General features: G+C 42.2%; 1 protein-coding gene across 2 annotated transcripts; it reads left to right on the forward strand.

Moving 5' to 3' along the window:
* On the forward strand, positions 1-12,143 carry LOC140905125 (acetylserotonin O-methyltransferase-like). Of its 2 annotated transcripts, none has more exons than XM_073327822.1 (8): positions 1-72; positions 173-347; positions 3,234-3,363; positions 4,674-4,742; positions 5,311-5,429; positions 8,934-9,074; positions 11,031-11,153; positions 11,903-12,143. In XM_073327822.1, exons 1-8 carry the CDS (start codon positions 1-3, stop codon positions 12,112-12,114), a joined length of 1,041 nt encoding a protein of 346 aa, XP_073183923.1. In that variant the 3' UTR covers positions 12,115-12,143. The 2 variants fall into 2 exon arrangements, with proteins under 2 accessions (XP_073183923.1, XP_073183930.1); XM_073327829.1 differs by having other exon boundaries at positions 173-338.
* The last annotated feature ends 1,642 nt before the right edge of the window (positions 12,144-13,785 follow it).

Below are 13,785 nucleotides of genomic sequence, written 5' to 3' on the forward strand. Positions count from 1 at the left end.
ATGAGCTCCACACAAGATCTTGACTATCCTCAGATCTTATTTCAATACAACAATGGGTTTTTAGTCTCAAAGGTAAGCATACAAATAATGCTTGGAAATTACATTAGAACTCATCATTGGGGGGCATCTGCACTTTCTCTTACTCCCCTGTCCCACCCCCGTTTGCTTTCAGATTATGTTTACCGCCTGTGAGTTGGGAGTGTTTGATCTATTGCTGGAGTCAGAAGGGCCCCTGTCTTCAGATGCCATTGCTGAACGTTTGGGCACCAGCGCCAGCGGAATGGAACGGTTACTTGATGCCTGTGTGGGATTAAAGCTCCTGGGAGTCGAAATGAAAAGTGAAGGAGGTAATGTTGTCGGGAAGGGAGAAGGCTAACAATTCAATCACTGTTGGTTTTAAGGCCTCATTAAATAGCATGTGCGAGACTGAGTTATAATATTGAACGCCAAAATGCCAGAATGAGGGAAGAGGTAAAGTGTGATCTGAAAAATCTCAATGCAGCAGATTTACAAAAACTGAACTTGGTAGAAGTAAGAGAGTAAAACAGATGCATAGTCACTTTTCTACCTCTCCTAAGAACCTCTTTAACTCACTGGACCAAATTCACAAGCAATAGTAATTACCCATAAGGGAAGGGAATTTGAGACTAAGCAGCTGTAAGGGAATCTAAGAGAGTGTTGTAAGATGTGTAAATGTATATATATATAGCGTGAAGGCTAGAAGAAGATATTAGTTGCACTAATTTAGACTTCTTTAAGCTCTCCTGCTGACTTGGCCAATTGTCTTTATATCTTCTTATTAATTATCTTTATTTCATAAAGTGCAGTTTCAGACTTCCTGAGCTAAAGACAAGAGGTCAGATCCTCAGCTGGTATAAACTGGTGGAACTCCATTGTACTTGACAGAGCTATGCCTGTTTACACTGGCTGAAGGTCTGGAACTCTGCAATGTGAAGTGTACTTTAGAAATATTTACAGATAGCTTAGAAAAAGATGTGTTCAGACAAAGTAACCCTGAATGAAAATCCTATGTATACAAAGAAACTTCTTTGCTGTGCGTTCTCCGCTTTCAGCCTGAATTATGCCCACAGTACACTATTTAGTAGGGAGAAATGAGGAGAAAAGCCCACAGAGAGCAGGAAAAGACTGTACCAGATACAATTAGGGTGACCAGACAACAAGTGTGAAAAATCGGGACGGGGGTGGGAGGTAATAGGAGCCTATATAAGAAAAAGACCCAAAAATCGGGACTGTCCCTATGAAATCGGGACATCTGGTCACCCTAGTGTCAAAGTCAGATTCAGGACTCACATAATTTGTCAGACCACTCTGTTTATTAGCAAAGCGCTTTGCTAATGCACCCAGATGTGAGCCCCTCTCTGAGGCTCAAGATAACTTATTTATACAGCTAAGCCAAAGCCAATTTAACGTAAGAGACAAAAGAAAGCAGAAACTGACAAATATACATACATATCTTACTTGCATACTAACATTTACCAATCTCCTAGCTCAGTAGGAGCTCTAAGTTAATTAGCTTGAGGACCCATTGTCTCACACTGCTTAATGTTTCTCTTCCTGACAACTATATTTCAACAAACTCTTCAAGTAGCATTTCTTTAATGAATTATAATTTCAATATAATTCATTCTACTTTCACACTAGATACAATATCTATCTACCTACAGAAGCAGCAGTAGCATGCTTTAAACAAACAAGAACATTTTTAAAAAAATTATTTGTATTAAACACAGGAAGCATACAAATGTTGTTATGAGCGGGGTTTTTGAACAATAAATAACTTGTAACATTGCCTTTGGATAATTCCAAAAATCTGCAGTTCCAAATGATCAATTTAAATTAGTGAATGACAAATGTATTCAGCGTTCGTGCCAGGCCCCGTGACACAAACCTCTTCACGTTTGTTGTACTTACTTGCAACCTCTCAGATTGCTCCTCATAGATCACACACATACACACACCCTCCCAGCTATCAAGACCCTCTCTCCAGTCTTTCCAGGGGAATCAAGCAATCAAGGAATAAAGTTCTAAGGGTTAATATAAACCCATTGGTACACTGGGTCCTAAACTTTATTCTTACTGTGTTTGTTTGCATAGCAGGGGGACTGCTGTGACACACATCCATGAAGAGTGGCCTTTTTACAAATACTTTCTCTTCTCTTAGGCAACATCTATATGGGGAAGTTATTCTGGAATAAGGATGGGGGAATTTGCTGTAGCTTTTCCACAGTAGAATAAGATTTGGCTTGTTCCATTTAGCTTTATCCACTTCTAAAATGGATTAAACTAAGCTGTCAACATGGGGAGCTTTTTCCAAACAGCTATTCCAGTCCATTTCACCATGTAGACAAGCCCTTAGAAATCTGTGGCCACTTCTGAAGCCACCTACACCCTTTCCAGGGCAACCAGGCCAGCTGCAGGAACACAAATGAGGCAGCATCCACCCTGCTAATAGAAGTTCAGCTGGATGCTTCAGAGGAACTTTTCTCCTTTGTGGCAGCTGCCTGGGTGTAGAGCACACACAGAGATTCTCCTGGAGCTGCCCAGACCCTCAGTCTTGCCATCACACACAGTGGAGGAATAGATTTAAAGCCTAATCTGGCTCTCATTGAATTCAGTGGGAGTTTGCCTCTGTTGTAAGAGAGAACACATATAGCAGCCTATATGTCTGTCCATTAAAGACATATAGTAAGCATAGTTAGAACCCAAAACTTTGCATCTTTGAGATGACTCCCATAATCAGCCAATGAGAATACTGAAATTCAGTAGCGGTAGATGGCCTCAGAAGTGGGTGGAATTATGTCCTGGGGACTTAATTCTCCCGTTGGTTTCCTCACCAGGCCAAAAAAGACTAGTATGTTAGGTGTTACTATTTAAATAAAGTGTGTTTGAGCACAAACACTAAAAAGCATAGTGGAAAGAGACGCCACCACAGCCGTATGATTTATCTACTTTCACAGAGAAATGGTGGTGGTAATGGGGTTGCCTTTTCCATCCTGCAATTCTTCACTCCAGTTCTTGCAGAATCTGATGGGTAGATATGGTATGCTATGCATGCGTGCACCTGGGCCCTTCCCCATCTCTGGCCTATCTAGTTTCTTTGTTGCTTTGGTTACATTCCTACAGCTTGTTCTTGTTATAAAGATTATGCTGTAAAACAGGCGTTGCACAATGACAAGTTTGTAAATGTTAACTTACCTTCTTTTTCCTTTTAGCCTTTTACAGGAACACAGAGCTTTCCAACCTCTATCTTACAAAATCAAGTCCCAAGTCTCAGTATCATAATTTGATGTACTACTCCAAAACCATCTATTTGTGCTGGCACTACCTGACAGATGCTGTGAGGTAAGGAGACGAAATCTTTTGTCGTTTGCACAAAATTCATGTGCCAACACCCAGTGCAGTAAAGCATTTTGCTACATTTGTGAACCTTCTAAGGCAGAGGCGTGTCTCTGGGGAAACAAGAAAAAATGAAGATATTGACAGGTAATTGTTTGGGAAGCATGTTGAACTATTACTACATGAGCTTATGTTTACTAGTGCTTCAGTGGATGAATTCACTGTAGATTCAGGAAACACACTTCTATACAATGCTTCTTTGGTGTGTCCCAAGGGGAACATTTAATCATGACAACAGTTTCTGTGGAGGGAAGCCCTTGGCCAGGCAAATGATGATGAATAGTGACTGAGGGATGCTTGCAGGGATCCTAATTGGTTTTGTTGCCAAAGGCAGAAGAAAGTGAGGAAGGAAGTCAGTGTATATTGGGCCAGAATCTCAGCCAGTACAAGTCAGCACAACTCTTTATGGAGCTATGTCAATTTACACCAGCTGAGGATCTGAGCCCTGTCTCTGGTACATCAAATAGCAGTTGTGTTTCCTTCCTCTTAGTGGTGTCCAATAATGAACATAAAATAATAACAAAGTAGAGATTGATTTCCTTTCTGAATCTTTTGGTTGTGGCACAGACCGCTTTCAGAATGATCAAGCCAAGGGTTCCCCCTCCCCCGCCCCAATTTTTTTTTGGTGGCCTCAGGATGCAGCCAACTCATGATGGTGGCCATGCTGCCCTGTGGGCCAGGAGCTCCATAGCCACCAGGGGCTGGGGAGCCCAGCTGCCCTCGTTACCCTTGTGGGCTCCACTTCCCCCAAGGATGGGGGCCAGGACCTAGGCTGCCCCAAAGGGGGTCCTACTGCCTCACCTGCTGAAGCATTGCCCTGAGAGCCCCGCTGTCCCAGGAATGGGGGCTGAAGTCAGATAGCCTGAGGGGCAGGGGCCTGGAGCCCAGGGGACCCCACTGCCCCCAGATGGGGGATGGGAGTCTGGCTGCAGCTGCTGCCCTGGGGGCCTTGCTTCCCCATGGATGTGGGTTGGGAGCTTGGCTGCCCCAGGTGGCCCTGTGCCCTGCCTCCTGAAGTGCTGGGGCCCCTGAAGCCCTGCCATCCCGGGGCTGGAAGTACCTACTGCTGGCAGCCCTGTGGCTGCACAAAAAGTGGTTGGTGGCCGCATTTCAGAATCGCTGATCAAATCAATAACACAAAGGGTAACACTTGTACCTTAATAAGTTGAATAAAATAGGTACCTTAATAAACCAAAATTGTCACCAATGCAGTAAGGTATTAAAATACAAATACCACGTATTTATTTTTCTTTAAGAGATGGAAAAAACCAGTATGAGCGAGCATTTGGTATTTCATCAGAAGACATCTTTGGGGCTCTCTACAGGTAATAATCAATTTAGTGTTGGGAGTTTTATGCTTTTCTTTTATGTGGATATCTTTTCTATTTTGTATTACCACTTTGACTGTGAAATATGATGATTAGTCCTATTCACATGAAAACCCCGTCATTTCAATGGTATCCAGTGTTGAGACTCTCTGGTATGTCTAAGGTGCTCATCACCTTGGTATCTAAACATCACGTTCTTACTGGCAACCTGTCATGAACAATGTGCTATGTACAATGTTTGGTATAATGGAAAATTCTGTTAAATGAAAAACAGCTGGAGACCCTTAGGCTTAGCATCATAACACACTGCTAGATAAGTGTAACTTTCAGTAAGTCTTATTAAAATGTAGGAATATGAAACAGGGTGGATTTATTCTTAATATTTTGAATATCTGTCAATGTAAGTTCATTTTAATAGTGGTCCAAATAGACGATTGTGCATGCTGGCCGAGAAACAGGGTTTAATACAGTATTTCAGCTAAAAGCACAAGTTATATGATGCTCGCCATCAATGAATGTGTCATAATTTACTTGTGCTACAAATAATGTTCTTTTAAATGACTAGATCAGAAGAAGAGATGATCAAATTCATGTATGGTTTAAATGCAATTTGGAGTATTTGTGGCAGAGATGTGATTGCTGCATTTGACCTTTCAGCTTTCACGGTCATTTATGATCTGGGAGGTAAGTGTCATCAGAACTTTGAACTGTCTTCTTTTGTAAGCTATGGATAAGTACTGCACTTGTTCTACGACCTGTGTGAGCAATAGAAAAACAGAACAGACTTCATGGCCAGGATCAATCACAAGGGAAGCATTTTACATTTTGAGCCAAAGTTGTATAAAAATATGAAAATGATAAAAGCATTAGAAAGCGGAATGTTTCCCTCAGTCTAAAGAATCCCATAGATCTAAGCAGCAGCTTATTTTACTTCTCACTGGTTTGGTAGGTTTTTCTTTTGCCATTGCTTAAGAAATTCTACCAGAACAGCTTCCAGGCTATTCTTCACTACATTCAGTGCCTTCAGGTTGATGAATTGCCTACATACGTCTTACCCCAAACAGCTTTAACATTGTCTCTGTATTTCAATCCTGTCAGGATTTATAGTACCACGCAATCTCCATTTCTACTTCTCCCCTGCTGTTTTGCTCTCTCAAGTTTCTAAAACACAGAAAGCAGAAATGAAGTCTGGCTAATCTGTTCTGACCACGTTCACTTCTCAACTGCTAAAGCATGTCTTGCACCCCCAGAAAGGGCATCTCGCACCCCCAGGGGATGTGTGCACCCCAGGTTAAGAACCACTGCTCTAAAGACTTTCAGAAAGCCTCAACCAGGGCCGGCTCCAGGCACCAGTGAACCAAGCAGGTGCCTGGGGCAGCCAATGTAAAGGGGCGGCAGGATATCGGGCTCTGGGGCGTCAATCCACCCTCGGTGGCGGCGGCAATTCAGCGGCCGCACCATCACTCCGCCTCCGTGTTTGGCGGGCAGGATTCCGCCTCCCCGTTCAATGGCAAGTGTTGTTTTTTTTCGCCGCTTGGGTAGCAAAAACGCTGGAGCTCGCCTCAACTGTGCATTATTTTTCCTAGCAATGGCCTTACCTATGGTTTTCTGACTAATATTGATGACAATTTTCTGCAGGAGCCATTCATAGCATTAGAACAGCCTCTGCCAATGTATTTCCTTTATGGCACCAAATATAGCCTTACAGTTTGGATGTCAAAATTCTGCAGTCACACCACAATCACTTCTGTGTTTTTCGTGAGCCAAGTGATGTATTAAAATCTGCTACATGATGGTGGTGGTGGTGGTGTTTTCACTATCATGTATTATTATTTTAAAGTTTTCTTGACTACATTTGTTGGGTTACTTCCATGCCCATGGCTCTGATTCAGCCTCAATGGGAATTATCATGTATTTAGGGATAGGCCTATGCTTAAGCACCTGGGTGAATCAAGGTCCATAAGCATGATCTGGTCTGCCCTCCGACTATTTCATTTTAAGTAGATCTGGCTGGGAAAATGAATCTCACACTGCAAAAGTTTCAAGGTTTTAGAAATAAACTGTATCCCAAATTGGGATGAAAAGCCAAAATCTCAAACATTTTTGCAGAAGAGAAATTCTGCAATACTTCATTTTGGAAACACCAAAGTGTTCCTGGAGGGGGAATATTTCAAAGTTTCTCAAATGAAAGATGCTTCTTGGGAGCTCTGCTCTGGGGCAACCCCACCACAGGAGCAGTTGAAGAGCCAGGGAGCTGGGGGATCCTGGAAAACTGCTCGCCAGATGGGTTGCTGGCAAGGTAGGGCAGGCAAGCTGGAAGTAAGTTAGTTATCCTGAAGCTTAACGTATTCATAGCCATGGAATCTTTCCAAATTGTCCCACACCCCACCCATCACTTGAACTCAACTTAAAGTCCCTTTCCCCCCTTCTGCCTTCTCCCCAAGACAAATGTACTGGTTGCCTTGAGATTTCAGTCCTCTGCTTCCTAGACTGGAATCAGTGTTTTTATTACAAGGGATTTAAAAGTGTTCTTGGTGGCTGTTTTTATAGAATTAACATTGAAGAGCCACCATAAAATTTGGTAGGCTCAAAATGTGGACAACTTGCTTCCCTCCCACCCTTCTTTCTGTTTGCAAAGTCCTTATACAGAAAATCTTTCTGTGCCCTTTTTCGGTCTGAATCCAAACCCTAAAATAGTTGATGGGAATTGTCCCATTGACTCCACTGATCTTTGGAGCAGGCCGCTGTTGAATGCTCACTGCCTGCAGTCTTATGCAAATGACTAGCTCTGCAGGAACAAACCCATGTGCTTGTGGGATGGAGCAAAAGCAGCGGAAGCAGAGAAACCAGGTCAGTTTTCAGTTCATTGTTGTAAACAGTGAGAAAAAATGAATTTAAATATCATGGGGGAAAAATAACCTTGACATATGCTGTCCTTTTAATGTAAACTAACTCAACTTAAGCTCCTCACCTGTTTCTTTCCCCTCTGGGGTTTGTTTCAAACAAAATCTAATCCTGAACAAGGTCGGTATGGTAACTTTTTGAATAGTGAATACTAGATGTGAATCTTTTCCATTTTTTACAATTCAGTTATTTTGCTCATGGCTTAGTGAGGCATTTCCTATATACCAAGACCTGGCTTTGGTGTAACCCTAATGAGAGGAGGCAAGGGCTTTGCAAAGCCAGCTTGTAGGGAAGGGTTCTAATGCATTGCAGCAGCGACGCTGCTGATTGTGACTTTGTTGGGACTCAGGAGACCTGGATCCTATCCCAGTTTTGCCCCGGCCTGCTGCATGACCTTAGGCAAGTCATTTTCCCTCTCTGGGCCTCTGTGCACTGGAGATAACAATATGTGCCTCCTTTGTAAAGTGCTTTGATATTTATAGATTAATAGCACTATAGACTCATAGACTTTAAGGCCAGCGGGGACCATCGTGATCATCTAGTTTAATAGTACTATATAAGAGGCTAAGTATTATTATTATGCTACATGACTTCCTAATGACTGAAGATGGGAACTTTAAAACAGAAGAATGGACTATCTGTTTTAGTTTCATTTAATGCTGGTGGAAAATTTTTCAGAACATTTTCACTAAAAAATTGAAGTTTCTGTTTTCCAGTGTTCAAAACAGACTCAATTTTATTTGTTTAAATTCTCATGTTTGATGGAAAACACTGAAATGGTTATCTCCATTTCCTATTTATCAAAATACAGGTTTTCAGTGAAAAATACTTCATTATTTTTTTTATTTAAAAAAGTCATAAAAATTTCATGAAAACTAAAACTTAGGAAAAGTCAATATTGCACAAAAATTTCATATTCAGAATGGCCATTTCTTTGAAAGAAAACACTCTTCCTTTGAAAATTTCCAGCCAGCTGTAGTTGCATCATACTATGTTGTTTTAAAGCAATACCCTTTATGGTCCAGTGGTTAGATCACAGTAATGGGAAGCAGAAGAATTGGGTCTTATTCCAGAGAGAGGCTGGGAGACCATGAACAAATCACTTACCTTGTTTGTACTTCAGTGTCTCCTTCTGTAAAAATGGATACTAACGTTAACCTATCTCACAAGGCAGCATGAGTCTGAGTTCATTGCAGTCTTAAGTTTCTGAGATGGAAGCTATTATAAAAATGACCAGTATTGTTATATTTGAGCATTTACCCTGTATTTCACTTTCACTATAAGGATGTGCAGGTGGTTTGGCCCAGGAATGTATTTCTTTGTACCCAAATTCTACAGTCACAATTTATGACCTACCTAAAGTAGTGCAAGTGGCAAAGGAGCGTTTTGTACCCCCGGAAGAACGTCGGATCACTTTCCATGAAGGTAAACTGGATTCATTTTGTGTGTGCTCATCTGCAAAGAAAAATGTGCTGAAGGGACCATGTTTGATGATAACAGAGTGTAATGAGCAACGTACACCCTGTGGACTTGAAGAAGCTGAGCTATTAGTTGCCAAGGATGCAAATATATTCCAAGTCCTTGAACATTATCCCTATTAAATAGCAATGTAAAAGAAAAGAAACAAACTCCATGCAGTGGCCTTCCTAGCCCTTCCTGGTGTCACCCTGGGGGGAGGAGGGATGTGGCTTCACTGAATAATTGTGGGCAGTTCAAAGCATGCTAAATAGTTGAAAATAGTAGGTTGTGTAGATTAGTGCAATGTGACTGGGCACAAAGGCCCATAAAGACATCCATGTAACATTTGAAGGGATAAATGCTGTTGGGTCATGTTACAATATACATGTGACCCACTGCCGGGTGGTTTCCTCTTTAATTAGATTCACCAACCCAGTAACAAAAGAGCTCCTGTCATACCACACTGGTTAACAAGAAGCCGAAACATGCAGTCCCCATAAGCATTCCAGCCCCTAGTTCCCAATCCAGACAAATAGGTCTTGTACAGTAAGAGGTTACTGAGTGTGACCCAATTCCCCATACTTTAAGGTTCCTCAATCTCAAAGGATGAGCCACAGATCCCAGGTCACTAAATATTTCAGATCTTACCAAAATCAAGCTGCCAGTCAATGTTTAGCACACTAACTAAGAATATATTAAAAATAAAGAAGAGAGTTCTAAAATAGGTAAAAGATGTACACATTACAAACAGTTGCTAACTCCTGAGATCAGGTCTGCAGCTTTGATGTAAGAGTCCATAGATTTGCAGAAGTCTCTCTGGCAAACTTCTAAAAGCTTGGAAGGGCCTCAGTCCCTAGTTTAAAATACTACTTTTGTTATAAATCCACAGTGCAGAGAAATTTGGAGCAGGAATAAGGCAAGATGGAGTTCTCTCAGCTGTAATTTATACCTTGTGCCATGTGCCTGGAAATTTACTGTACCAAACCAAGCCCACTGTACCTCTACATGGAGAGTTACTGGCCAACATGCATTCTTAGGTCACATGTCCCCATCACATGGCCAGACATGTTTTGCTGAATCACAGTAGACGCCATTGGCTACTTGCTGTCTGAGTCATCCTCAGGAAGAGGCTATCTGGAAAGCTGATTCTTTCCAATAGCCCTTCCACACTTGGATAGTCCATCCAGAATGGGCTGTCAAGACTGGATGTAAACAACCTTATGGGCTTCACTCCAAGAACAAATGCATTTGAGATACAAATAGATAGCCAATATCATAACTTCACGTACAGTGATGATACATGGATTTAAACAGGATTTGTTAGCATGTATCTTTTCCATTGTTATCTTACATGACATACTTTGTACAAAGTTTGTTGCAATTGTATAATAGTGATACCAGCTATAATAAATATAGTTATCCTCAATTATATAGCATCATCCATCACAGCAGTGTGGGGGTATGTTGGTTTTATGTGTCTAGTTTTACTATTTAAATAGAAATAAATTGTTAATTTTGGAGGGTGGAGGTCAGGAGAGGAGGGGAGAGAAAGAGAAAGGGGACCCAGCAGTGAAGAAGGGGAAAAAGTGGAGGGGAGAGGGGATGACTTAAAAGCAAAGACAGAGAAGTGTGACAGATGGCTTATATGGATGAAGCAGACAGGAAACGGAGAGAAAGAGGGAGAGAGAGAGAAATGAAATTGGCATACAAGTGGCTGGATAAAGAGCACATCACCAATTATCCAATACTGGGAGATTTACCCCTTAAGTGGGCTGTGAATCCTCAGCATGACAAGGCAGAAGAGTGTAGCTTCCCAGCAAGTCTCACAAACAGTTTTGGAGCAAACTTATACTTCTTGCAACACCAGATTAAAAATGTTTGCTTATTCAGGCCTGTTTTTGCATTGTTTTCTTTTTGTTACAGGAGATTTTTTTAAAGATCCAATTCCAGAAGCTGACCTGTACATTTTGGCTAGGACCCTGCATGACTGGGCAGAAGACAAGTGTATGCAGCTACTAGCAAAAATCCACAAGGCTTGCAAGCCTGGTATGTTTTCCTCTTTGCAAAAAAGAGACTTATATGCATCATTTATTTGGGACAGGCTTTTTTTAAAGGGCCATTTTAATGAAAGACTTTCTCCTTTTACATGAGTGATTTGCATCCAGGACACATGAATAAGAATGGCCAACTTGAAAATTTGCTTCTAGTAATGTTGTCGAGTCTCCTGGATTGTCCTGGAGTCTCCAGGAATTAAAGATTAATCTTTAATTAAAGACTGACATCTGACAAAACCTCCATGAATACATCCATGCAAAATTGGCAACCCTAGCCTCTAGGTTTGGGCATACACTTTAGACAAGCAAAGCCAAATTTTAAAAGTTATTTAGGTGCCTCATGATGTTGATAGGCACCTATTCAAATTTTGAAAATTGCCGATGTGCATTTTTAGGTGCCTAAATTATTTTATTTTAAAACTCTGGCCCATGGGGCTTGACTTTCAGAGATGCCAAGCAACCACACCTCTGGTTCATTTCTGCTGGAGTCAATAAATGTTTCAATCACGGCTAATAGGTTCCCCTTCACTGTCTACTTTGAAGTGCAGGAAATAATAGCTAATTGATGCATAGAATCCCTCTAGCTATTTCATGAACTACTGTAGCAATATAACATGATTTTTCTTTTAATATAAAGGGGATCTCTAAGGTTACGGAAATACCTAAAAATGCAGTTGGAAAATAAGCTTTAGGGTCCCTCTCTGACAAATCAACATGTTTTAAATCTCTTTATCCCACTAGGGGGTGGAGTGCTGCTGGTTGAAACACTTCTGAATGAAGACAAAACTGGGCCTTCAGAAGCCCAGCTCTTCTCTCTGGTGATGTTGGTTCAGACTGAAGGAAAAGAACGAACGCCATCCGAGTACAGCAAGCTCCTCACTGCAGCTGGTTTCAGAGAGATTCAAGTCAAGAAAACAGGAAAGCTCTATGATGCCATTTTAGGAAGAAAATAACTCTGTCTCCTCTTTCTTGTCTATTGTTAGATGTATGAATGCAGGGAAGTGATCAGCTTTCACTGGACCCGCTCATAGTTAACCTTGTCACTTCTTTTTTTACAACAATACACTGTTAGAACACTCACTCCTTATGTATGTTGAGCCTACATGCAGCTCTTTTACAGTAAAGTGCAGCTCATGTTACCTCCCCCCCCCCCGTCCCACCTACCAGACCCACCTGCAACTCCCAGGTGTTAGCAGGGAGGGGCCCTGCTTTAGCTCTGTGGGGAGAGACAGCAGCAAAAGCAGTGGCTCTCCCTTCTTCGCTGCTCCCTCTCCCATGGCTGCAGCTACCAGCATGCTGGCTCCAGCAGCTGTCATGCAGAGAGGAGCCCTGGCGACACCATGTGACTGAGTGGGGCCAGCAAACCCTGGCAAAAATCTGGGTGAGCACATGACCCCACGGTGTCCCTCCCACGGTGTCCCTCCCACGCATTGCCTCTGACTTCTGCCCAGCAGGGAGGGAGGTCTCGGGGCTGCAGCCCCTTGGGGGTGTGCTTGCTGGGGCTCAGCACTTCAACGGGAGCACACCTGAAGCCCTGACCCTTGGCAAATACCTCCAGTGGGGCAGAAGCCCTGAGACCTCGCATCCCACAGGGCTGAAGCTCCAAGGCCTAGCTGGTGAACCCCGGCTCTCGAACTTCTGAAGATTGTGTTATGTGGCTCAGAGGGTCAGTAAATTTGGCCACGACTGCTACAGGGATTGACAGTCTGCTAATCTGAATGCGACTCTTGTTTGGCTCTTGACTCTAAATGGGGGACTAACGTAATTAACACATGTTTAACAAGAAATAGCATGTGAAAGCAACTGTGGAAATCTTATACTCCTTGCATTGTACATTGTTTCTATGCTGTCAGACTTTGTACTTTTCCATTCTTTGCATGTTTAACATAATGTCTGACCGGCCTGGTTTGTACTCAGCTTTCTTCCTGAAAATATAAACTGTACATCACTGTTGGATGCACTGTGATTCTATGAAAGTTTCTGCAGTGCAAAGGAAGTGAACTCTCATGTCAGGATTTGCCATCTTTCAGTTGCATTGAATGTTTCTTAATTCACTCTCAAATCACAGCAACAAGAAGACAATCAGTATAATGAAAGGTACCAAATTCAAAACTAATCACATGAGGTAATTTTCCCCACAGTGCCTGTGGGACTCATTGCTACAGGATACCACTGAGGCCAGGAGCTTAGCAGGATCCAGAAAAGGAGTCAACTTTTATATAGATAAGAGTATTGTAATACTCACTTATACAAAGAAAGGAATTTCTGGAACACTGAAAGTAACAACTCTAGCACACACAGGCAGGACTTGACTACCTGTTAAACCCCCCAGATCAGAAACAACACATAAGACAACAGCTTCACACTATGATAGAGATACAGCACTGTATGTTGGTGGAGGTGCTGTGAGCACTGATTACACTATCCAAAGTTGCTGTAGTAAGCATTAACAAGGGGGAAAAAAAGGAGTTTTAGAAGGAATACAAACTCTTATTCCAGCTGAGTATCAACTGATCTCTGAGTATTGGGAGTTAGGAGGATAATTTTTCTGGAAGGAAGTCACCCCTTACACACCTTGGCCTGGGCTGAACTGAGCCTTTTGGGGGTGGGGTGGAGTTGGGACT

The sequence above is a fragment of the Lepidochelys kempii genome, chromosome 1, assembly GCF_965140265.1.
Source record: "Lepidochelys kempii isolate rLepKem1 chromosome 1, rLepKem1.hap2, whole genome shotgun sequence".
NCBI lineage: Eukaryota > Metazoa > Chordata > Testudines > Cheloniidae > Lepidochelys > Lepidochelys kempii.